Source organism: Octopus sinensis, linkage group LG22 (assembly GCF_006345805.1).
Source record: "Octopus sinensis linkage group LG22, ASM634580v1, whole genome shotgun sequence".
Taxonomy (NCBI): domain Eukaryota; kingdom Metazoa; phylum Mollusca; class Cephalopoda; order Octopoda; family Octopodidae; genus Octopus; species Octopus sinensis.
Genome location: NC_043018.1, coordinates 13,350,070 through 13,377,810, shown reverse-complemented (window position 1 = coordinate 13,377,810; position 27,741 = coordinate 13,350,070). Strand labels below are relative to the sequence as shown.

The 27,741-nt window shown below is 38.8% G+C and overlaps 1 protein-coding gene across 1 annotated transcript in view; it reads left to right on the top strand.

Moving 5' to 3' along the window:
• The window catches only part of LOC115223289 (chitin synthase chs-1-like), a 46,461-nt gene extending 19,642 nt beyond the window's left edge, over nt 1-26,819 (top strand). Inside the window, exons 4-15 of the mRNA XM_029793797.2 lie at nt 1,587-2,497; nt 2,972-3,068; nt 3,918-4,060; nt 6,099-6,178; nt 8,291-8,390; nt 11,172-11,322; nt 11,964-12,174; nt 13,641-13,841; nt 15,202-15,599; nt 18,355-19,099; nt 23,187-24,763; nt 25,356-26,819. Coding sequence (XP_029649657.1) covers nt 1,587-2,497; nt 2,972-3,068; nt 3,918-4,060; nt 6,099-6,178; nt 8,291-8,390; nt 11,172-11,322; nt 11,964-12,174; nt 13,641-13,841; nt 15,202-15,599; nt 18,355-19,099; nt 23,187-24,682 — 4,533 coding nt within the window. The 3' untranslated portion in view covers nt 24,683-24,763; nt 25,356-26,819. The remainder of the gene's footprint in view (nt 1-1,586; nt 2,498-2,971; nt 3,069-3,917; nt 4,061-6,098; nt 6,179-8,290; nt 8,391-11,171; nt 11,323-11,963; nt 12,175-13,640; nt 13,842-15,201; nt 15,600-18,354; nt 19,100-23,186; nt 24,764-25,355) is intronic.
• Nucleotides 26,820-27,741: the final 922 nt, after the last annotated feature.

The window sequence follows — 27,741 nt, the reverse complement described above, 5'->3', positions numbered from 1 at the left end:
GCCGCTTGGCTCTTTTTCAGGGTGGAATTTGCCAGTCGATGTCTTTATCATTTGCCTAATTGTTGTTGTTGTTGTCCTTCTTCGTCGTCGAACCTAGGTTCGAAATTTCCCCAAGACATCTGATGGAGGTTGGTGGGTATAGCACCCAAAACATTGTGTTAACAACAAACAAGATGAGGACAAATATCCGTCAAATGTAAATAATGTAAATAATGCTGAAAAGTTCCTGACGTCACAAAAGGCCTGGTGGAATTTGCCAGTCGATGTCTTTATCATTTGCCTAATTGTTGTTGTTTTTGTTGTTGTTGTCCTTCTTCTTCTTCTTCTTCTTCTTCTTCTTCTTCTTCTTCTTCTTCTTAAACAATGATTTTGAGACAATATAGTCCAAGGCGTCCCTACTTTTTTTATTACAACATGTGATTTGAGAGAGAGAGAGTAGGGTGTTATTTCTAGCAAGTCTGCGTAATTCTTTCGGTGGCAGAATTTCAGATTTACTCCGTAAGTTTAACGAAACACTTGTGAATTGCACAATGGTACTGATACGTAAAGTAATTATTTGACACGCCAATGAGAAAACCCTTATGTGGTTTACTCAGCCTGCTAGAAATAACAAGTGTATCCAACTCTAGATATACTACACCTGAAAATAAAAATGATATGGTCAGAGTTTCAACACCTTTGATTGTAGGTCCATTTGATTAGGACCGACTTGGGTTTAACAAGAACAAGACTTAGCCGAACTATTGCGAATATCTAGTCGATTGTGCAGCATCCCAAGACGGAAGCCACACTTCAGCTAGCTCGAGCTCGACTATTTCCCTATATCTCTCTTCTAGACACCTAATATAGACTACACAGAAGGCTCAATAAGGAGGTTCGTTGATAATCAGAGTATTCTCACTTGTCTCCTTTTAAAAATTGGGATTACCACTCTTCATTGCCACAGTTTTGAGGTAAGTGGAGAATTGTCTTGGGGTCGTATTCGCGAGTAGTAGAAAGTAGGAGGCTGGGTTGGATGTTAGAATTGCAGATGCTGGAACAGCAATGCCCCAGGTGCAGCATTCAATCCTCAGAAGAGAAGAGGTTGGCAATAGGTTACGCTTGTTACCTTCATTTTGGCTTTCATGCCTAATCTCACCCAGTAGACACGAATGTCGGGTAATGACCGAAAGATACGATCGCGAATACAAGAGGCTGAAGTGGAGTTACTTCGAAGGATCTCTGGCTGTGCTCAAAGTCTCCGCAGGCCCTCGTGGGCCCTGATCGACTTTATTGATGTTTTTAGTGTTTTATTTGAACAGCAGCATGTTGGCGGCTGCTGTAAGAAATAAAATATGCAGAAAGGATATTCCCGAGGCCTGGCATCGTTCGAAGAAAAGACTGGTTAGAAAGGAGACTTGAGACGATGAAGACAAGAGGAATAGAGGTAACACGAGGAATAGAGAAGTATGATCTTGTGTGTGTGTGTGTGTGTCTGTCTGTCTGTGTGTCTATCTGTGTGTGTGTGTGTGTGTGTGTGTGCGCGCGCGTTCGTGCGTGTGTGTATTTCTGTCAGTTTTCTCACGAATTTCTTCTTTGTTTTCCAGATTTGCGTAACAGAATGTCTTCACACTGTTGGTTTATGGATGCTCGTGTTTGTTTTGCTGCCAAACGTGGAACCAGTGCAGGCAGTGCTTATAATATATGGCATCACATTCTTTCCATGTCTCATTGACTTCGTTGCTTCTATTTTACTGTTCAAGGAACCCTCATCTTACACTGCTGACTATTCAAAAAAAAAATCTTTTGGCAGAATATTTCTGACTGTGTTGGTTTTTCTCCTTACCGTCACTCTTATCGCCTCTTACACATATTTCCAATATAAATGCAAACCCTCTTTGCACTATTTGATTCCCATTCCGCTGGTTCTCGTGTCTATACGCTGGTGGGAGTCTTTTGCCGATATCATAGAAAATAAATCCTTAACAACTATTTTATCCCAAATAAAAAAAAACAAAGCCGGAAGTAATGTTTTCATGTCACCAGTGAAAATAGCACTCAACCTTTTATTGACGGCTTTTTATTTTTCACTTAACAAAGAGTGCACAGAAGTTATGATCTTCGCAAACAAAAATATTTCACATTGCGGATTATCAGAAACGACTCTGAGATCCGATCCCCATTTCAATGAACCGTTTACTTTCGCAAGCATTAACATTATATCGTCCTTTTTATGTTTTCAATTTTCGAAAGTTGCTTGCAAACTGATGCTGCAGAACCTGTCTTTTTCTTTCCCGTTGATCATCGTTGGCCCGGCTTCCTTCTTCTTGGTCTCCTACGTACAATACAGACCAACGTCATTTCTGGACTTTGAACAAGTAAACTGCGATCACTTTGCTGACGTTCTCCAACAATTCGGCTGCAACAGCTTCTTGTTGATCCTGTTGTTCGTCGCTTATGTAATAACCACGAGGCACGTGTGGTACCCGAAAATCGAGAGACTTGCCAAAGACAGGAAGTAAGTACGAGCTTTTGTTGTTGATGTTGTTGACACTGTTTTGTTTTTTTGTTGTTATGATGATGATGATGATGATGATGACGACGAGGACGATGACGATGATGGGGAGGAGGAAAATGGGGATGGGAGAGGGGTGCGGGGCGGAGGAGGAGGAGGAGGATGGGGATCGGGGGAGGGGATGAGGAGGGGGAAGCGGAGGAGGGGAGGAAGAGGGGTAAGCGGAGGAGGGGAGGAAGAGGGGGAAGCGGAGGAGGAATAGGAGGAGGAGAGGGTTGATGGGGAGGAGGGGAGAAGGGGAGAGGCGGAGGTGGGAGGGGGAGGACTGATTGTTATGCTCAGGATTCTGTTGATAGTGGAAGTGATGATGATGATGATGATGACAGAAACGGCGATATCAACAATTCAATGAATTTCTTTTTCTTTTCTTTTTTACTATATGAACTTTAAAACAAAAATTTAACTTTTATTCTGCAGATTGTTCTTCAAATTGAGTTACTGCGGAATCCTGCTGGACCAAGATCTGCTTCTAAACCGAAAACACGACAAAGGTGAAGTGAAAGCGGACCAAAACGTAAGAGTCTGTTTCATATCCGTAAATGGAACGCGCAGTATTGCAATGGCACGGAACGGAGCTGGTCTGAAACGTGGTTGGAAGCAATATTGAGTGGTAGGCTCAATCTCTCGCTCTGTCAAACACCCCAGCTACCTGGCTCTGAGACACCTTTAGAAGAATCCATTCTGTGTCAAACATTCGTTACTGTGTTTCTGGTGTGAAAATAAATTCTTCCTTTCCTTCTTTTCCTTTCTTTTATCTTTCGTCAGTTTCTGACCCCCTCAAAAGAACCCCTAAACGCTGCAAACCTTCTTTATTTGATTTTCTTCTTTATTTCTCTTTCTCGATGTATCGTACATGCAATCGTCCCTGAACGGTCCCTGAGCAAATCAGGCTTTTTCTTCTTTGAGAAGAGGTTGTTACTATTCCCTTACTTAATCGTTCTCCATTTCTTGGAAATGGTTGAGCAAGGGAGCTAACCCTGACACCACGATCCCTCTTGTAGTGGATTCTATGTATGAAGAGAGAGAGAGAGAGAGAAAGAGAATAATATAAACAAACAGAATAATCGCAAACCCATCCACCCACCCACCCGGTATATGACCAGTATGATATTATCCCTGTAAAAATGGAAGTTAAATTTGACTTTGGCAAGATAAGATCTCAGGAGACAGAGTTCCTCTGGCCAACACACACTACACAATGACACTTCTCTACACACCCGAGAGACCCTAAAGATGCCACCTCCTTGCTAACATTTTCTTTCATTTGTTTTTCTGAGGTGGGTGTTAATTATAGAGTTTTAATTTTTTTTATCAAAACCATTAATTGTTTGTTTTTTGTCCCCCTTTTCTTTTTTCTTTTTAGGAAATCAAGATCAGTGCCATGAAATATGATGCGGACGGTATTCGTATGTATAGACTTGGATCCACACCAAAAATTTACGCATGCGCAACAATGTGGCATGAAACGGAAAACGAAATGTTACAATTATTGAAGTCGATATTTAGGTATTCCTCTCCATTTTTCCGCAGCGGTTATCGTAATTATTATTTAATTAATTTTATGAGTGCCGGAAGATTGGTTTGTTAAACGGAATGAGTGTTGTGGCGGACATATCTTTGAAACCCTTATGAGTTACACCTTAGAATTATGCAAGTGTTTCTTATGTGTAAAGAGGTATTACCAAAAGCTATGGAGGTAAATCTGAGTTGGTCAGGTGCAAAATATTTTAAACTTTGGTTGAATTCACATGGAATGACCCAGTTATATAATTACTGTATAATCAACCGCTGCACACCAGGGCGTATTTAATTGCGCAATCAGCACACGGAAACCGTAGCGCATTGAATGATTGTGCTGTAATTCTATCAAGAAATAATCGTAGTTGCATCAAGGAGACCCGAGGAATGCAACGGGGAAATTGCAAAGTAATTATGTTGTTGCTGCTGTTGAGCGAAGTGGTCTTCGTCCCAGAGCTCGCAAGATCGCGCCTCTGTAGTGGGAGAAGCCCGAAACGTGGTCCTTTGCTGTTCGTAAGACCCGCAGAAGAGAAAGCAGGTGAACCCCCGACACCGAGAGCATCGACGGATGGATGAATGCGCATCCAGGCTCAGCGGTTGCGTAGGAAGTCGGTGGTGGTGGTGGTGGTGGTGGTGGTGGGTCAGCTCCGGGTCAGTCCTGAATGACCAGACCTTATAATCAAAGTTGTTCCAGCCATGACCAGCCCACATTTTTTCAGAATGTGTCTTTTCCTTTCCCCGAGTTAGTTGTTTTACGTTATTCGAGAGAGATTTGGTTACTATGTCTAGCAATCTGGATGAACCTGTAGCAGTTCCTGCCTTGGCTCATTATTTGAGACCTAGTTATAACTGTAGCTCGTAAAAAGAAGAAAAAGAACACTTAAATGAATTCGGAAGGTGTTGTGGACCGTATAGACACCATCGCTCAGGTATTTCCTGTACCCTAAACATGTACAGGTGTACCTTGACGTTAGAGATGGAAGGCAAGTATTGAATATCAAGAAATACATTCTCCAATGTGACCTTCCATTTTTAAAACGATAAAGTGTGTGTGTGAGCAAAAATTGAGTCGTTCTTTTTAGCAGGCGTGGGAGACCACGTTGTAGCACCCTCGCTGGCTTGACTGAACTGTAATGATTTTATTTTCTATTTCTATATTAAGTTTCGAATTAAATAATTTAAGAATAAATCCGTTTTCTATTTTAATATCTAAATGAATAAAGCATGGGAGCCATAAGCAAATGAATATGGAAACCTTGCCGCCTGTGACGATGTATTCCAGGGCTGCCTTATCACTAAACAAGCCTTCGGTGTTAGTTTGTCGAGTGAAAAAGGGAGGCGCCTTCAGAGCTCATGACCCCCATGTCTTGGTGGGAGCACACTTAAATGGAAATTAGACCAGTATTTAATTCAATACCGGACAGGTGACGCTCGGATTAATAACAGAAAGATCCGAGAGGAATGGAAGAGATTGGTCAAAAAAATTTTTTTAGACGTTTCAAAAGCTGAAATATTATGGAAACAAAGAATGTGTTTGAGGTGTGAATGTGTGTGTGTGTGTGTGTGTGTGTGTGTGTGAGAGAGAGAGAGAGAGAGAGATTGAGATTGTGTGTGTGTGATTGTGCCAATCAAAATTAACTCTAAATTAAAAGGAGGGAAAACACACACACACACACACATTCATACATACACACATTCATACATACATACACACACACACACACACACATACATACATACACACACACATACATACATACATACATACATACATACATACATACATACACACACACACACACACACACACACACACACACACACACACACACACATTCATACACATTCATACATACATACACACACACACACACACACACACACACACACATTCATACATACATAGAGCAAATGAATATCCTATTTTGATATTTAAAATATCGAATATAAATATTCGATATTTGTTTGACAATTATACAATTAAAAACAAAATGAAAACCAATTTTTCACTTCACTTTTCTTGCAGAATGGACAAAGACCAATTCACACGAAGTTTCATGCAAGAGAAAGTCGGCATCGTTGATAACGACTACTATGAATTCGAAGGTTGTTTTATTCTATCTTTTCTGTCCCTGCCCCCCTCCACCCCACCCCCACCCCGTCTTCACTTTTGCTAGAAATACAGTTCTTGGTCTCTGTATGAGCGATGAGTTGATTGCAACGCTGCTTCATATTTCATCGTGTATCTTTTCAATAGTGGAGGCGGTCGTAGAATCGCGGTTTCGATTCCCACACCGGGCGTTGTGAGTGTTTATTGAGCGAAAACACCTAAAAGCTCCACGAGGCTCCGGCAGGGGATGGTGGTGATCCCTGCTGTTCTCTTTCACCACAACTTTCTCTCACTCTTACTTCCTGTTTCTGTTGTACCTTGTATTTCAAAGGGCCGGCCTTGTCACTCTCTGTGTCACGTTGAATATCCCCGAGAACTACGTTAAGGGTACTCGTGTCTGTGGAGTACTCAGCCACTTACACGTTAATTTCACGAGCAGGCTGTTCCATTTTTTCAATATAAGGAAAGTGATTGACGTAGCTGTTTCGATTTTTTAAAACTTGTTTCAGTGCGTTATACCTGAGTTCGAGTTTGAGCTATGATGTCACAAAGTCTGATTTGTAATGACTCAGTCATTCCAACGTAATTCGCATAACCTCTAATCAATTAAAGCAAAACCAACTTTTTAGGTGGTTGATCGGACTGGAAATGATTTACAAGCCAGAGGGAAATAAAAGCTGAATTCGAGATCATACAAGGCTATGTATAGAAACAACTTGTCTCTTCTTTACATTTTGTTAATTTTTAAATGTTGTACACATTTAAAGATGTAAAAATCAATATGTGACATACACGACACGGTTGGTAGTGGAGAGTCAAAACGTTTTCAGTTAGGCTGAATGAGTGGATAACGCCGGTTTGATGAGTAATTTAAATATTGTTAGGCTGCGTGTTGTCCCCACATAAAACGAAGTTAACAGAAACATTCGTGCTGTAATTTTACAACACTGCATAAGTATTTGAACATAATTGATCATGTTGCATTGGTATGAAAAGATATTCATGCATTACAATTGATGGAAACGGTAAGGTGGAAACAATATAATATAACATGCATGGAAAATGTCTTTCCGAAGTTTAACACTTGCGCTGGTTTTTGATATATTAAGCCAGTGGTTTTCAACCAGGGTGCCGCCAGTACAGTCCAGGGGTTCCGCAAGAAGTTACAAAACTGCTAAAATCGGCAGTAATTTTTAATTGTCCTGTGCAGATATGTATGCATAAGACTATTAAATTATTGCACAGGGGTTCTCGAGCCAGTGGAATGTTTCCTTGGGGTTCCGCTCCAGCAAAAAGTTTGAAAAGCACTGTATTAAGCAAATATACAGGTAATTCGAAGCTCTACCATGAGAATGGAGAACGCCATACCGGCTCGGATGTTAACACTCTGTGAAAATGACGACTTTATTGACTGTATTTATAGGATTTTCTCAAAGAAAGTTCCTGACGGTCTACAGAACTATCAGGTGAACAACAGCCGTTGATTGGACAAAATATCGGTTGCGCACATGAACAAACCGTGATTGAATTGTGATTTGAAATTGTCAGCAACCGTCCATTAGATTCGAACCCACATCCCTTTGATTACCGATCGGGTGTTTTACCAGTTAAGCTAAACTGCCCACTGACAAATTAATCTGCAATTTTACAACTTATAAAGCTACCAAGTAGAACGCTGCAAAGCTGAAATTCAAATTACGATGAATGTAAACAAACTAATGTCTGTCTTAGAAATGGTTGAGCATCATGGCGTATCGTCAGATCCCGGAACCTGTTGGCCCAAGACCTTTAAAATATGGTGGAGGAAATACCTCACTACTTAAAGGTAACAATTGGGGATTATCTCCCTTTGCTATTGGCTATCGACTTCTAAGCTGGGCCGCCATCATGAGGGCTCCAAAAGGCCAACAGGAACCCCCTAAAATGTAAACATGACCCGAAAATCTCCGTATTCAATGTATATTATATATTTTGTCGTATTAAGAAGGTGAGTCATAAGTTTTGTCCCAATTATCGTGGAACCGATCTTTCTCAGATTGAATGTAGATTATAAAACGGTGCCATTTTGAAATATTAGATCATTTATTTTCTTTATATATTTAATACAGGCCACATATTTGTTGATGATGCTTATACAAAAACAGACGGTCAACTCCAAATCAATACATATGTCGAATGTCTAATGAGATTAGTAGAAAAGGCAGGCAGGTAAATTATTTTCCTCTTACTACAAATACAAAAATACAACATATATATAGACATACATAGAGTATATGTGTGTGTGTGTGTGTGTGTGTGTGTGTGTGTGCATACATTATTTTACTCTTTTACTGGTTTAACTCATTCGACTGCAGCCATGCTGGAGCACCACCTTTAGTCGAACAAATCAGCCCCAGGATTTATATTTTTGTAAGCCTAGTACTTAGTCTATCGCTCTCTTTTGCCGAACCGCTAAATTACGGGGATGTAAACACACCAGCATCGGTTGTCAAGTGATGATAGTGGGGAACAAACACAGGCACACAAATACATATATATAAACATATAAACGACGAGCTTCATTCAGTTTCCGTCTGCCAAATCTATTCACATACCGAACTACTTGGCAAGGTTATTACTTATAAATTGATTTACCCTGTATTATTATTGATATATATATATTATATATATATATATATATATATATATATATATATATATATATACATTATAGAGAGCATTACTATACATACATGCCACACGCTAGAAGGGACTCTTAAAGTCAAAACTACCAAAACAAGTATTTATATATTTTGGTAGGTTTTTACTTTAAGAGTCCCTTCTAGCTTGTGGCATGTATGTATAGTAATGCCCTCTATATAATATAAATAAATATATTTAAGAGAAATTTTGATGGGGTTTTTTTCTCTTATGAGGTGTTATATATATATATATATATATATATATATATATATATATTGGCGATTTTTTTCCTCTGTCTTCCCTTCTCTGGATCTTTCCTTTTCCTATGTTTCCGACGAAGAGCTACGCTCGAAACGTTAAACCCTCCTTCTTTCCTTCTTTCCTGAGCGTCCAATAATACTATATTGTTCCACGTCCTCGGGTTGTCTTCTATGTGCTTTCTTGTTTGGATTAACTATATATATATATATTTTTACCCCTGTTGTCTTAGCCATGGTTGACCTTAGCTCTCTAATAATTCTACACTATCCAAATACCGTGCTTTCTTTTTATGGGCAGTGGTTTGTTGCGGTTCTGAAGAACATATCATAGGGTAGCGGTTCTCTATATTCTCAGCCTGCAAACGATCGACGGAACCACTCACCCACCCGAAGCAGCCGTAAGCCGCTGATATATATATATATATATATATATATATATATATATATATATATATATATCTTTATGTATAAAACTTAAGTTGTATGTGTGAGAGTCTGTCCATACCGATTAAGATTCCTAACTACTCCCACATTTTGTGGTGCAGTTTAACCAAAAGTGGGTATCTTATAGTCGTGATTCATATCGAGCCCTTGTGGGTATTAGCGCGCGTCTACGATGAGTCTACGATTTTAAAAAAATTTACCATCATTTTTTCGTTTTTTTAATGCATTTTTACTCGGTTTTATATAAGGGAAGTAACTCTAAAGATGCTTATATAGTTATTTCCCTTACAAAACCGAGCAACGCCGGGTGATACTGCTAGTATATATATATATATATATATATATATATATACATATATATATATATATATATATATATATATATATATATATATATATATATATCGGGACCATCACTGAGAAGAATTATGGGATGTTAACTTTTAGCTATTGTAATATGTTAGCCTTTGTGTATAAGAGACTAAATTCTAACCACTCTTCGTTAGAAGACTGAATGTGTTGAATCTGTATAGTTTGTACAGTAAATGATTACCTATTAGCTTTATGTTCAGTGGTATTTTTTTGGGGGGGGGGGGTCCTTTCTTTTGCTAATAATGAATCTGCTTAGCATACGAAACTAACGATTTCGATTGGTTACTGACTCAGTACAAACCCTACCATCCCTAAATATATGAAAGTGTATATTTGATTATGCTTCACTTGAGAATTTTATATGCTACAATGATCCTATCAAATCCTATGGTACTTACTTTCTCAAAGCCAAATATTAGCAATAAACACGAAGAGATGCTAAAAAGTTTTTATCTTTGTGCAAAAAAAAAAAATCCAGGCGGATCAGTTAATTATGATTTTATTCACCATATTCCCCTCTCAGATCCACACACTTATCGCAGCGATCCATCAGTTTTGTTTTAAGCCCTGTAAAAGAACTCGGAAAGTTGGGCCTCAAAGCAGGCCTTTCGTGATGCCCTTAAAGACAAAAACGTTTCAGCAACCCTCGTAATTTAGATAAATGATTTGAAATGATAGGGTCATTTGATCCCTTTGCTTCTTGCATGCCCGTTAAAACCACTCCTAATTTCCCTCTAAATTCGAATGTTATTTTCCAAAGTACCACTTGTCCCACAACTTTTGTTGGATTCATCACGATGGATGTATTATTTCACCTGTTTGATATCTTACCTGTTTAAAATTTTGCCTGCAGACGGTGTATTCTATGTTATGATATAATCCATAGGTACATCAATAGAATTCTACCGAAACGGTTGTCGTGAATTTTAAATCCCATTTGTGTACACTTCTTATACTTACACCACACCTGGAACCAACCCCCACGGTCGGATCTACGGTTTCAATTGAATTTGGTAGTCACATATCTGTAGTGTCTATTCTTCCTCTACAACTTTTGTTTATCGTTTTGGAAATTTGAATAAAATATACCTCTTTTCAAACAATATGACGATTGAATACCAAGTAGAATAAAAAATTTTGCATTTTCAATAATTGCTTCTTTTTGCTGTTGTTGACTACATTATTGACTGATTTCTTTAAATTGTTGAGGTTATATTTCTGTCTCTTCAAGCGCAATCCACACAGACGTCTTTATCGAGAAACCGACGATATGTAGTACGCCGTATGGAGACCGCTTGGAATGGATCCTTCCTGGTGGAAACAATCTGGTCGCCCACCTAAAAGACAAAAATAGAATAAGGCACAGGAAGCGGTGGAGCCAGGTGAGAGCGTTTATTTATTATTTTTTTGTCAGGGAATCTAGCTAATGACAAATTACTTAATACGATCTGGTAATTACATCTTAGTAAAGACACAGTGCCTTCTACTATATCCTCGTGAGTGGATTTGGTAAGCAGAAACTGAAAGAAGCCCGTCGTATATATATATGTGTGTGTGTGTGTGTCTGTGTGTGTGTGTGTGTGTGTGTGTCTCTGTGTGTGTGTGTGTGTGTGTGTTTTATTGGAGCTGAGAAAATTTCCCAAGCTCAGAGCTTCCTCTAACCGATCATCGGGCTGTCATGAGAATTTAGAATAATTCTATGGTTTGCAAGTATTTCCAAATCTTACCATTATTACTGAACTCGTTGAATAAACATTTAAAGCTGAGAAAGAAGAGTAAATCTTGAATCGATCGGTTTCGTCCACATCGTTTTCTGCCGAAGGGAGACTCGGGGACCAAATTTCAAGATAACACTAAATGTGTGTGAATATATGTCTGTATGTTTATTTAAAGCCCACAACGTTGGTATACCAGTAATTAGAGGTCAATACGTAAATCGACCTCATTGAATCGTATTTATCTTGTTATTCTGCAGTCATAGATATCTGTCCTTATTACCTTTTTTTGTTTCTTCTCTTTTAAGGTTATGTACATGTACTACATCTTGGGCCACCAGATTGCATCCGTTGATATCAAGTTACGTCAAAAAGTCAGACGTTCCGAAAATACATTTTTGCTGGCTTTAGACGGAGATGTAGACTTCGAACCGTCGTCTGTTCTACTTTTATTGGACAGAATGAAGAGAAACCCTGTGGTCGGGGCAGCTTGTGGAAGAATACATCCCATTGGAAATGGCAAGTCGTTTATTAGAGCGAAGGAGTTTATACATACATACATACATATACACACGAACAAACACGCACGCACACACACACACACACACACACACACACTCACGTGTATATATTATTGGCCTAAACTTTTCTACTAAATCGCTTGTCAGTTGTTGGCTCTTTAATAACTTTTATAGAATTCTCAGGAATAACGATAAGAATTACACGTAACGTGCAATACGTGTTCATTTCTCTCGTCCCCATTTGTAAAACCAAAGGCACTTGCATATATGTAAAGAGAAGGAGTGGCTGAGTGGTAAGTAGCTTGCTTACCAACCACATGGTTCCGGGCTCAGTCCCACTGCGTGGCACCTTCTACTATAGCTTCGGTCAGACCAAAGCTTTGTGAGTGGATTTGGTAGACGGAAACTGAAAGAAGCTCGTCGTATATATGTATATATATGTATGTGTGTGTGTCTGTGTTTGTCCCACCAACATCACTCGACAACCGATGGTGGTGTGTTTACGTCTCCGTAACTTAGCGGTTCGGCAAAAGAGACCGACAGAATAAGTACTAGGCTTACAAAGAATAAGTCCTGGGGTCGATTTGCGTACAAATACTCCTTTTATCATTCGTCATTCAAAATAACCTCCGTTTACTGGTATTACAAATTCCGCCACCCACCCACTGAGGGGAAGCTTCCTTCCTGCTAAATCTGAGGTTATTTTGAATGACGAAGGATAAAAGTGGTATTTGTACCCTTTTCTTTTTTTCGTCCAGTGTTTATAAATCCCCAATATTAGACTATTTTCTATAACGAAAATATGGTGAACGCTTATAAGCCTAAAGCTTATTAATACTATTATTTTACAGAATTTTCACTCGTGAGAACTTCGAAGGCCAAGACACGGGACCTCGTGTGTCAATCTATCGATTGGCGAAATTAACATTTAAAAATTTTATAACATGGTTCCAAAATTAAAAATTATCATTTTACTGGCATTAATCACATTTAATTACAAAAAATTATCAAATATAAAGATGTTATAGCAAAGTGTTATTTTACCGGTGCGCGACTTTTGCGCCACACTGTGTATATATATATATATATTTATTTATTTATTTATTTATTTATGGCTTCCCTCCTCGTTATCGAGTATGGCCATTGCACGAAGCTTAACTGTTATTGGTGCTGTGATCGAATGTGACTTTTTAACCCAGCTAAAGATCTACAATGTCTTGTACAGAATTGGCAACTAAAGCCTTTACTGGTAATAGCCGGCTGTAGTTGTAACTGGGCTTCGTGTACCTGCTAACTCGGAAGCCTACTATGGACCCCTAGCTCCAGCCTTAGCTGTGAACTTGGAACATAACGGATGTCCAATTGTAGCACTTACACAATGTATTTATTCGTCGAGATCACCAATGAACTAAACCCCTCATATTTTCTCTCTCTATATATATATAAACATATATTTGTTTCCAGGTCCAATGGTATGGTACCAGAAATTTGAATATGCAGTCAGTCATTGGTTACAGAAATCCGCTGAACACATGACCGGATGTGTTCTTTGCAGTCCCGGATGCTTTAGCCTTTTCCGAGGATCAGCACTAATCAAGCCAAACGTTCTGAGGCGATACACCACAATGCCAACTGAAGCCAAACACCATGTACAGTACGACCAAGGTAATTATGCACACACACACACACACGCACGCACGCACGCACACACACACACACTCACACACACACACACACACACTCACACTCACACATACACACACACATACACATACACACACACACTCACACACACACACTCACACACACACTCACACATACACACACACACACACACACACTTGTGGCAAGCACATTTTCCTGCTGGTAGAGAATTGTTTTCTAAATCGTGGCCTGCACTTGATAATAGAACTGTAACTCCGTGAAGGAGACAATCTGGAGAAAGAGTTACCCGAAAAAGGCGACCACAAATATTGGTATTAGCTGAAGAAATGATTGACCTATGGAACGCACCCTTTCCATGGAAAATGACATAATAAGGTCAAGTACTGAATATAGACGTTTTATTTGACTACCGTAAATCCTCGAGTATAGTCCGCCCTTGAGTATAATACGCAGGGGATTTTTAGGGGGCTGTACCTCTGAAAAACCTAAACCTTGTGTATAATACACACTCCTTCTCTAACTTGAGTCAAGGAGGTCTATATAATGTCCTTGGTTTGTAAAAATGTATACGGTAACATCCTTTATTATTTTGGGTTATATAACATAATGCAAACGTGTAGCTTTTTTGTGCATTTTGTTTGCAGAAGATAAAGAAATAACAGTAATAACGTTTAATAAATGTTGCTTATTGCAAGTTATGGATGATTCTTTTATGACTTCATTGCTTTCAGGCTTAGCTTAAGGTATTTTCGCGCCTGACATCACAAAATGCGTCTGAATAAACATTGCCGGACAGCAAATAGAGACTCGGACATTGCTTAGAAAATAATTTTCATTTTTAACTTCGTGTATAATAAGCACTAGGGATTTTGACCTTTAAATTTTGGGGGAAAAATTCGGATTATACTCGAGGATTTACGGTATATTCTATTCCAACCCAGTTCAAAAAAATGTTGAAATTGATAAGTGCATGTTAAACTGTGCTTCACAGACGAGGTCACATTAAAACGAAACCAGCCCGAAGTTGTTATCGTATTTATATCAAAGATCAGATTAACTCCTCATTGTATGTTTCCATTCAATTGTTAATGAATTTGCATTTTGGAGTTCTCTCTCTCTCTCTCTCTCTCTCTCTCTCTCTCTCTCTCTCTCTCTCTCTCTCTCTCTCTCTCTCTCTCTCTCTCTATTGCTTTTTTTTTTTAAGACTTTTCATTAAATCTCGTGGGGTTTTTTTTTTCTTTTCATTGCGGATGTAATTTCAATTGATTAAAACCCTTTTCGGGGTCTCGGGTAGGGTTTCACAGCACTGAATACGTTGTTAGCTCTCGTTTGTTAATTACAAATCTATTTGTTCGTTCAGGTGAAGACCGATGGCTGTGTACGCTTCTGCTACAAGAAGGGTCCCGGGTCGAATACTGCGCAGCGTCCGATGCCTTGACCTATTGTCCTGAAAATTTTAACGAATTCTTCAAGCAGCGAAGGCGATGGGCTCCGTCTACCATGGCAAACATAATAGAACTTCTGGTGGACTGGCGGCATGTACGAGAAGTAAACAGTAGCATATCTTTGCCGTACATCGTCTACCAGACGGGTTTAATGGCCGTCTCCATCATAACGCCGGCGACTATTTTCCTCCTCGTGGTCGGCGCTTTGTCTGCGGCTTTCCCGTCCATTTCATTGACAGCTTCTCTCTTTATTAACCTCGTCCCAGTCGTAATCATGCTGTTCTTGTGCTTTGTCACGCCAGAAGATACGCAAGTATGTATTACTTTATTCACTTTATTACGTTATTGAATTTCTGATTTTTTCATTCTTCTTCTTCTTCTTTATCTTCTTCTTCTTCTTCTTCTTCTTCTTCTTCTTCGTCTTCTTCTTTATCTTCTTCTTCTTCCTCTTCCTCTTCCTCTTCTTCTTTATCTTCTTCTTCCCCCTCCTCTTCTTCTTTATCTTCTTCTTTATCTTCTTCTTCCCCCTCCTCTTCTTCTTTATCTTCTTCTTCCCCCTCCTCTTCTTCTTTATCTTCTTCTTTATCTTCTTCTTCCCCCTCCTCTTCTTCTTTATCTTCTTCTTTATCTTCTTCTTCCCCCTCCTCTTCTTCTTTATCTTCTTCTTCTTCTTCTTCCTCTTCCTCTTCTTCTTTATCTTCTTCCTCTTCCTCTTCCTCTTCTTCTTTATCTTCCTCTTCCTCTTCCTCTTCCTCTTCTTCTTCCTCCTCCTCTTCTTCTTTTTCTTCTTCCTCCTCCTCTTCTTCTTTTTCTTCTTCCTCTTCCTCTTCTTCGTCTTCTTCTTTATCTTCCTCTTCCTCTTCTTCTTTATCTTCTTCTTCCTCTTCCTCTTCTTCTTCCTCTTCTTCTTTATCTTCCTCTTCCTCTTCTTCTTTATCTTCCTCCTCCTCTTCTTCTTTATCTTCTTCTTCTTCCTCTTCCTCTTCTTCATCTTCCTCTTCTTCCTCTTCCTCTTCTTCGTCTTCTTCTTCCTCTTCCTCTTCCTCTTCTTCATCTTCCTCTTCTTCATCTTCCTCTTCTTCTTCTTTTTCTTCTTCTTCCTCTTCTTCCTCCTCCTCTTCCTCTTCCTCTTCCTCTTCTTCTTTGTCTTCTTCGTCTTCTTCTCCAGTAGTATGGTGGTAGACTGTAGTGTTTCTATTACTTCGTGATTCCTTTAATAATACTAATTTCAAACACACTAACGAACGTGGAGAGTAACTAAGTGAAACTGATCGAACATAGAAACAGTCTTACATTGAATCGCATCCTATTCACTCCCATCGTATGATTCAACACATCAGATTTGTGGCACATATTTTTCCCACTGATTTTGCCTGAGGGTTACATTAACGACACAAGTGTCAGTGAAGTGCTCAGCACTCAGCACTCTTTGGCACAGTAATGTAAATCCCACCAACCAGTAACTGAAGTTACCCGCCGTGCCGCCCGTGCTGCTGACCGGACCTTTACCTTCACCCTTGGTATCCGTTCCTCCACATGTACCTTTCTTTCCTCTCGCCTATCATTCTATCACCTTACCTCTTCGCTGAAACATCCCACAGCACTTCTGTCGCCTCCAGTTTAACCCTGCTACTTCCTGATGTAGGAAGAAAGGATAAAGTCAGATTGGACTTCATCTTTCTTCAGATGCTACCACAAGCTCCATGACCTTCTCGTCCCTTAGCACTTTTATCTCTTACAATACCCAACCTGCATCTTTCATCTGCTCCTTCTCCCACTGCAACACCAATTTATTCAAGCTTCTCAATAAAATTCTCTTCTCTCACTCTTCTTTTAACTTCGTTTGAATCATAAAGTTTATATAGAGGGAATATTTAAAAAAATATTTTCTGACATCTTTCTAAATGATTGCCTAATGGGATCTGACGGAGGTTTTGTCCCGAATTTGTTGCTGGTATACTCGTGTGTGCATCAATGCGTTTCCCATCCGGCCAACATGTATCTCTTCACAACTGAGCATTTGATGTAGCAGATCATATTTCTGCTTTTACAGCTTATATCTGCATTTGGAAATATTTTTCGCCCGGGTTTTGTGTTGATATACTAACTGGTATGTATGAATTGATGTGGAGCCTCGCTACTGGATGCAGTTTAATGTATGTCAATGTCGGTATGTACATGCAAGGATGAAATAAATCAAATCAGGTTGAGTGTAAGACCTGAAAAGATGTAGCGATCCTCCTCCTCCTCCTGATTTGTTTTATTTCATCCTTGCATGTACACCGACATTGACATACATTAAACTGCATCCGGTCGCGAGGCTTCAGTCTGTGAGTTTTGAAGTGTGAGAAATATGAATTCACAACTTACTTAACATTACTCCCAGCTCCGTTCTGATTCGGAACGGTAGAACTTGTCAGGGTCCCGTCTGTGTGTTAAATAGATTCTCCATGAATGGAGGAGGGCCCCGATACACACACACACACACACACACAGATACATTGTATCGTTATGCATGTAAAATGGACCTGGTTCAATTTTCTTTACATTGTTAATAAGCTTTCTGCAACTTTATCTCAGCATCTCGAGAAGGAACGGTTAGCAAGTTCTAATGAGCTGTAAAAACAGCGAAACCGATTCGTTCGATCCTGATGAGGAGAGGTCGCCGAAAAGGCCCTCGGGGATTTAATTTCATATTTGGATTAATTACATATAGGTATGACTCCATATATTTATTAGGTTGTCCCAAAAGTTCGTAAACACATGCGAAAATTGAATTTTTACTCGCCAAGTACTAACAAAAACAACAAAAATTATTCCTCAAAATAAAGACCGTTATTTTCCAAGACTTTCTACGAACTTTTGGGACAACCTTATATTTATTCATAAGACATAATAAAACTTCATTTATTCCAACCTGAGTAAGATATTTCAGCCGAAGATGTGTGTGTACACACATTCACACACACACACACACACACACACACACACACACACACACACACACACACACACACATACATACACACATACATGTATATAGTCTACATTGTGTTTTTGTTTTTCAGCTGAAGTTCGCCTCCATCATAACGCTCTTCTACACTATAGCAATGATGCTTGTGTTCGTTGGTTTGATGAGAGAAATATTTGAGTACAAGTTCTGTTCGACGACCGCTTTTTTGTTCATATTCGTTGCCGGCACATTCCTGACGTCTGCACTCGCTCATCCACAAGAATTCAGTTGTGTTCTCCACGGTCTTCTTTACTTTCTTTTTGTGCCATCCACATCTATTCTGTTGATGGTTTATGCTCTGGGAAATCTTCACAATATTACCTGGGGAACACGAGACAATTCAGCTAAAAGTAAACCCGCTCCTGTCAAGGGAAAGAAATTGGGCTTTAGTAGTCAAATCAAGAATGTTTTAATGTCAAATTCTTCTGCGGGAAATGAAAAAGAATCAGAATACTCCTTTTCGTGTGGATATCTTTGCCGCTGTCTGTGTTTTCTGAAAGAGAAATCCAACAAAGAGCTAACACTTCTCGCGACGATATTAGAAAAGCTGGATAACATTATAAAACCTAAAACATCAAGGAAAATCGATTCAGAGCAAACAGTCCCCTTGATAAAGATCGATAATGCTACAAACGAGGAAAAAGAGGACGAGAACAGATCAGAAACTCAGGAACTCGGCAAACAACAACCAATAGAACAACAACCAATACTACAACAACCAATGCAACAACAACAACCACAACCAGAAGAACAACAGCCAGTGGCAGAAACAGCAGAAAGCAATCGCTTCGCTTCTACAGGTATACTAACCCAATCGTACTTTTGTAATGCTGCCGTTATTTTGCTACCATTCCTACACAAGTCCTTGAAAGCATTAACAACTTTAGAATTTCATATAGAATCCAGGTGATAATGAAAGTATCGTATAGGTGCAGGTGTAGCTGTTTCAGGTTCAGTCCCACTGCGTGGCACCTTAGGTGTCTTCTACTAAGGCCCCGGGCCAAAACAAATGGATATGGTAGGCGGAAACCGAGAGAAACTCGTCGTGTATATATCCAATACAATAAATGCGAAAACTAATTTCTGTGTGTCAGTGTGTCACACTTTGACTCCTCCCCTCTCACTATTCAGTGACACTTCTACTATTCCACATGATGGGGTGAGAGTAATAGTAGGCATAGAGACGGTGAGGGCAGTGGCGAAGACAGAGAGAAAGAAAGAAAAAGAGAGAGAGGGAAAGAGAGACAAAGACATTTAGGGAGAGTTGCTGATGTTTTATTAAAAGTAGTAGTGTTGATGGTGGCAGTGGGAGTAATAATGAGAGAGAAAGAAGGGAATGATATACAACTTTGTTAAACCATGTCGCTTTGACAGAAATTCCTGTGGCCAACATACTGAACACTATCATTTTTGTTTTATTTTTTGCTTTCTTTAATACACACACACATATAAAATAGACTTTAATTGAAATAAAGTTTCCCCAAAATTAAAAATGTCTCACATAATAAATGGGAATGTCAGTGTGTCTCACTTTTTCAACTTTCATAAATCCTTTCTACTGTGAGCACAAGGCCTCAAATTTTGGGGGAAGGGATTAAGTCGATTACATCGACTCCAGTACGTAACTGGTACTAATTTTTTTATCGACCCCGAAAGGATAAAAGGCAAAGTCGACCTCGACGGAATTTGACCTCAGGACGTAGCTGCAGGCGAAATACCGCTAAGCATTTCGCCCGGCTTGCAAACGATTCTGCCAGCTCGCCGCTTTAATATTATTATCATCATCATCATCATCATTATTATTCTATGTTTGACTTTTGCTTTACATTTGTACAAGTTGGCTCCAAGTCTCACCCAGAGACCTCAAGAGACAACATGTTGGAAGTTCATGTTGTTGTTATGCCTAGGGTGCCATTTATTTGGTTTTGTATTTAGTGTTGTACTAGTGAATGTCTATAAAAAAAAATTATGTTTGTTTTAATCATCATCATCATCATCATCATCATCATCATCATCATTATCATCATCATCATCATTATCATCATTATCATCATTATCATTATCATCATCATCATTATCATCATTATTATCATTATCATCATTATCATCATTATCATTATCATTATCATCATCATCATTATCATCATTATTATCATTATCATCATTATCATCATTATCATTATCATTATCATCATCATCATTATCATCATTATTATCATTATCATTATCATTATCATCATCATCATTATCATCATTATTATCATTATCATCATTATCATCATTATCATCATTATCATCATTATCATTATCATCATTATTATTATTATCAATAATAATAATAATAATAAATGCCCTGATGCAGTACCAGGCAGTGGCTCTCATGGCTTCTGATCTTAACTGATTGGAAGTGTTATCATGTACATTGTTTTGTCTTGGTTATAAAAGATGGGCTACAGCAAATATTCTGCTCAATACCACAGATTTGCTTGTCAGTTGTTTGACCTTAACCAGTTGAGCATGTCCCTTAGTGGCTGACGATATGTGCATCTCTGATCACGAGCAGAAGTAGTGGGGGAGCATCATTGCCGTGTGTTGAGAGGGATTCTTTGGGGTTTGAATAATTCACCTCTGGAAACATGGGTGGTTCTTTCAACATCATTAAACAACCCTTATTCAGGACCTTTCGAGTGGGATGGGTTACTCGACCAGAAGAAAATTCTAACTGGACCCCACCTGCAAGGTCATGTGCTGAGATCACCATGTCGTGCACATATGGTTGTGATGCATGTGCCTGGTGTACCCTTATCAGACGGGTAGTCATGATGGGTATACTGGGCTTTGTATATTTTACCCCAGTGTCAATTTGATGGCATGCCTGCTCTCTCTCACTCAATAATAAATGTGAATGTCAGTGTGTCACACTTTTTCAACTTTACTCCTACAGGCTGACTCCATGAGTAAATTAAAAACATTCCGGGCCGAATCCGGACCTGCAATCCTCAAATTTTGGATTCCTATGTTTTCATTACTGCGGTTGTTTTCAGCGATTCTTTTCACATGAATTTTTTACGGCGAATATGATCATCATTGAGATGTGACCCTGGAGGAAGTAATTGCAACAAATTCTTCAAAATAAGTCAGAGATCTATTTGCAGATCTTCCCATTCGTGGTCAGTAGCTTAAAAGCCGCCCGATATATACATATATATATATATATATATATATATATATATAAAGCTGAACTTGTTTGTATGTGTGGCAGGTTTGGTAGCCTTCAACTAACACTATCTCCTCCGAGATCCTGCGGCATAAGTTGACCAAAATTGAGAGTATGATAGAAGAAGGCTTGCTCTTCACTCCGTAGAAGAAAAAATTCAAATCGGATCATGTTAATACCAAAAAGTATTTACATCAAAAAGATGCTTTTTTTCTATGAAAATCCCTATTTTTTACGATTTTTGACTGCCGTGTCGCCATTTTTCGGTGTATTTCAACCAGAAAAATGTTCACTTAAAAAGAATAACAAGCTACATAATGCAAAATTTTTACTTTTCAAAAATTCCAATTCTAAAGGGTCGAAACAAAACCGAGCAACGCTGGGCTATACTGCCAGTATATATATATATATATATATTATATATATATATAAACATATATATATATAATAGCGATAAGGCTCGCACAATTTTTGGTAAGTTTGTGTCAGATGAAGGTGCTAGAAAAAGATAGACGTGCGACATCTAAGAGCGACAGCAAAGTGTCCGAAAACATTTGGAAAGGATTTGAATTTATTCATCTTCGAAAGCTGAAAGCAGTTGGGGAGGCCAAAAAGTGAATGTGCCTATCTGCGTTGGACTAAATTTCACCTGAGACGTTGAGTAAAAGAATAGGGCATATCTATGGACAGTTGACTCTCTTAAATTTCCAAGCACGAATGCCAAGAGCAATGGGAAGAAGCTTACGGGAAAATCAAGGCTAAGGTTCGATTCTTGACTAAGAATCGAGGAACTAACCATTTCATCCCTTTCCCTCTTAGTGAACTTGTCGTAAGCGAATGATAGGGGAAAGGAAGAGATATGTACAATGCGATAATAGAACAAAGTTCAGAATTGTGAACAGAAAGCGGGAAGTGAATAGATGGAGGTGAAGCGAGGCCAGAAAAATTATAGATACCAAGAAGAATCTGAAGTGATATGCACAGGGGTGCTGGTATGTATTCGAGTGGGTTCGAATAGCTCGTGTGCAAGGCGTGCAGATTGGGTTTCGTGCAGAGTCGACTTGCGGGAAGCGTTGAGTGTGCGTGCACGGGATTTGGTACTGCATTGTTTTATGCATATGAGTGCGAACGGTGCAGCTACAGACTTTCGACGAACGCAGCTGGGACGGTAGTGTGCAATTCTCAGTGCAGCGGATTGAGAATAGCATTCTGTATCATTCACATCTAGGATACTTTATAGGAGTATTAAATCGACCCCAGTACTTGACTTATATTTTAGCTTATTGACTCCAAAGACAAGATTTAAACTTGGTTCACAAAAGGACATAACTTGTAATTAACTACTTCCTGGCATTTTTGTTCGATTCCATGATTTACCGACCCGGCCAATTCACGCAAACTCTTTGACAAAAAAGATATGTAGCACATGGCAGTCTGATCAATTGAAACTGGTAGGGGTTTTTGTTTTTAATAAAGATGATAAATGTAATGTTAATAAAATCTCGCTCAGTACGTCCGCAGTTCAAAAGAAGAGGAAAATTAAAAATAATACCCGTAAATGTATAAATCCTAAGGCCTCAATTATACTATTTCCCCCTTTTATTTATCTTTTATTTATTTTATTTTTCTCATTATTAATTTTATTCTCTTTTTTTTTTTTCATGAATCAGATTCGAGTGGTAGACCAAGATACTGGCAGGAGCATGAGTATTTGAAAACTCTTAATGAGACTGAACTTAGTGAAAACGAAAAGGAATTCTGGCGTGAGCTTATCCAAAAATACCTTTATCCCATTGATGAAGATGAAAAGAAAAAGAAAGAAATGCAAACAAAGTTACTCGAGCTTCGCAACAACGTTTGTTTGGCATTCTTCATAATAAATGCCTTATTTGTAGTAGTTATATACGCCATTGAATATAATGTTCAGACAAGCAAGAGTATTGGTTTACAAATTTACTGTTCCGACACGAATAAAACCAAAATCGTAAATGTCATTTCGCTTGTCTTTTCAGCCGTGTTTGGTGTGACTTTGGTAATTCAACTGATCGCTATGCTGTTTCATCGATGCGGTACATTCTTACATATTTTATCGACTATCGATTTGTCGTTGAAGCCGATCAATAAAGAAATTATCGAAGAATGTCGCCAGAGTCTACTTTCAGCAAGTAAAGGTGACAATGTCAGTGATGCAACAACCGATACTGTTGGTAGCTCTAGTTACGCAACGAAAAAGAATCGGCGTGAAACAAAGAAAATATATAAGTCAAAGACTCCATCCCTGTACAAAGATCTTCCGTCGAAGGCCGAGAATACGTTGGTTAATGTAGTGGAGGATTATGTAAATCAGGACGAAATGCCGCATCTATTTTCGATCAACAAACCAAAAATGAATTGGATGCCACTACTTGATAACGAGGACATAAAAGGAGAAGTTTTCAGAAAAACAGACGAGATCAAAAACAGATGGCGATGTCTCGTCACTCAAGCAACTGGTAACGATTTGAAGACTGTTCGAGGAATTGCGCAAATATTAATGGAAAGGAGAAACCAAAATAATGTAAAATCGAACAAAGATGGGCAGGAAGATTCCATTTGTATTACTGAAAGTGAGAACGACGGTTCATCATCTCCAAAGTTAAGGAATAAATTGACAAGTATTCAATTTTCAAACTATAATTCACTTTTCGAAACAGATGCAATCATTCATTCACATAACGATGTCCAAATACAAGAAAACGATAGATCAAGCTCTGATGAGGATTTTGAGGTTAGATCAAAGAAAAAGAATAAGTTGCTGAGATTTACATCTGATCGAAGCTTACCGGGAAATTCAAATTTCAAGTCCAAACAGAATCCACTTAAAAAGGCAGCATCATTCTTCATTTCATCAAAAAAGCGGACCGCAACAACGAAGTTTACGCCAAATGCACGAACACCAACGGCAGCGAAAACGGAGACGTCGATGGGGAGTTCGATTACGACAAGTTCAGCGGCTGCGAATGTAGAGTATGAAAACAACAACGTTGGCGTGGAGACGGCTTCAGCTGGAGACAATGTGGACGCAGCTCTGCAGGAAACGTGCAATGACGATTCAAATTCGGTGACCATTTCGACTGACGAAGAAACATTGTCTGATCATTCAGATAGTTATGAGACACAATTTTAATCTCATATCTGCACGGTATATATATATATATACACGCACATACATACATACACACGCACGCACACATACATACATACATACATACATACATACATACATACATACATACATACATTACATACATACATATATACATACATACACACGCACGCACACATACATACATACATACATACATACATACATGGTGGCTGCCCCCTCGTTATCGAGTATGGCCATTGCACGAAGCTTAATCAATATTGTTATTGTGCAATGCCTGTGCAAAGAAGATTTTTTTTTAAGTGAGGAAAGGCTGTGCACTAAGCAACAGCAGCCATAATCCGAAAAGAAGAACAAGTCAACATCATCGGTAACCACTGAGCCGCGGGTTTTATATCGGAGTTATCCCAGTTACTTGAGTTACCTTCTCCTAGAAGGATGCCCTAACAAAGGCTAGGATGGCCGTTGACACTCAAGAGTTCCTCCGCCCTTTGATGGGTTTTGTTTTTCATCCCGCAGGGTGTCCAATAAACACCCTCCTCACCAAGGAAGCTTGGTGGGGTTGCCGGTTTAGTCGCCGACGACCCGACCATGCAACAGGTTGTACTGGGTTACATGTTACCAGTAGCACTCGAAAGTGACCTGACATATCATACATACATACACACACACACACACACACACACACACACACATACACCGCGTCTATGCTCTACGCAGTATTACAATAACCACCATATCCCAGAGCAGGCTAGCGTGCAGAGTTCGAGTCGTATTATACATTAGTAAGAAATGCAAAAAATGTGATTAGTGTTTTTAAGCTTTATGTAATATAAGCGCATTTCCGCAAGACGACTGTCGCTATTACACGAGCCGATTGACTGCTACGCAATCCGATTGGCGCGCTTCCTCGGGATTATCAGCGAAAATCACAGTAAAATATTATGTTTGTAGCATGCCTTTATTTACCCGATTATGCACATTATGGATCCGCGAGTTGGTGAAGTAGGAACGAGAGCGATAGAAGGTGAGATAATAGGAATGTACCAAGACAGAAGGCCTTGAAGAGAAGAGAGAAAGGCAGAGATAGATACACCTACACACGCATACATCCGGGCGAAACCAACGTGCACCCAGACATACGCACACATATACAAGTCTATACACTTTGGAAGGAATACGGAAAGAAAAGATGAAGGCCTTGTGTCGATGTCGTAGTAATAACCAATATAACGACACCTACGACGTCATTCACTGGTTTCTATCAAAGGGAAAAGAAAATTATACGTCCATGTCGACATTTCTATAGTATTCAGGTCGATCTCCATCGAGTACAGGGCACGAAGACAGGATTGGCGCTATGTAAAGATTATACACTTTTTAAAAATTGAATATTTATACACACACACACATATATACATATATACATTCAAATATGCGTGTGTGTATATATATACATACATATATATATATATTACATACCTTGTTTCTGATATATATATATATATATATATATATAATATATATATATATATGGGGGTGTATATATGTATGTATATATAGTCTAGCAGTGGTCTGCCCTTGAGCAGTTACTGCGCATGTGAACCCAGTATTCTTCATACGACCTGGGAAGACCCGTGGCTTCCTTTGCTGCTGTTAAGTAGATTACTGGAAGTTCGGCTATCATAACCAGGCTTAAGATGAACACTGGAGTGGTTTCCCGTTGCCTTTTTCAAGCAGGTGAGATTTGAACTCAGAATGCAGAGAACCGGAAGATATACCGTAAAGTATTTCTGCCGACGCGCCAACGATTCTGCCACCCCCACCCAAGAGCAACGTGAAATGAAGTGTTTTGCTCAAGAACACAACACACCACCCGGTCCGGGAATCGAACCTATCATCTAGAGATCGAGAATGCAACGCTCTAACCACTTGTGTGAGGGCGCGCACATATGTGCAGAGGGTTGTGTCCGTTTTTTTTTTTTTAATAAAACACTTTTTGACTATAGTAATACTTATCAGTATTTCAAATGCAGTTAGTTAAAATGTGTTACATTTATAATATATCTTAATGTTTATATTCTGTTTCTTTTTTGAGAAATCATTTCACTTTAATTTGTTATATTTGGTACTTATATATAAATATGATATTGTTCTCTCTGCGTATTTGTCTTGATTCATTTTTTGGGTTTTTGTTTTCCTCATTCTCAAACAGCGTTACAGATAATGTAACAAAAATCAAGACCAGGGCTTCCCAGCCTTTTTCACACAGAAAAATTTTCCACTGCCCGCATCTTTAGTAAATATCGAAAAGCAAGCAGTAACAATATTTAATTAACTTTTACAAAACAATAAAAAGTGGGCAATCTTTCGTCTCTAGTAGACCTTTCCGTCGATTTCCGTAAAAAAAATTTTTTTTTTTACATATGGGCTTGCGGGAACTTTTGAAGTAATGAGAGCGAAAGAGACTAAGAGAAAGCGATTGTATGACGAGGGAAGTTCTTTTGAAGTTACCGTGCATGGGAGCATTGATGGACATGTGTGTGTGTTTGATGGGGTGTGGGAGACAGACAGTATGTTGTGTAAGTGAAGTGCTTCTGTTAGTGTGTGCGAAGAGACAGAGTAATGTGTGAAAGAGAGAGATAACTGAAATTTTTTACTCGGTGTATGTGTATTTGTATGTATATTACTTCAAAAGTTCCAGCAAGCCCATATGTAAAAAAAAATATTTTTTTACGGAAATCGACGGAAAGGTCTACTAGAGACGAAAGATCGCCAAAAAGTGAATAATTTTTACATTACAAGATTCTTTATTGAAAGTAATGTTAAAAGTAGTAACATCAGATATTTTGGGCACACATCACTTTTATGTATCATAAATGCGACCCTTGTGTCTCATGCGACGCAGCGTCGAGTCTAAAAGTAGTCATCTGTAACAAGGATGGAGCTCTCTGGAACACTTGAGGGATGCTGGTCTCATCCCGTTACATTAAATTATTTGTCAAACCAAGACTTTGAATATCTTCAACAGCAATAAATAATATTTATTTCTCTGGATTCGCAATAATATATACACATAT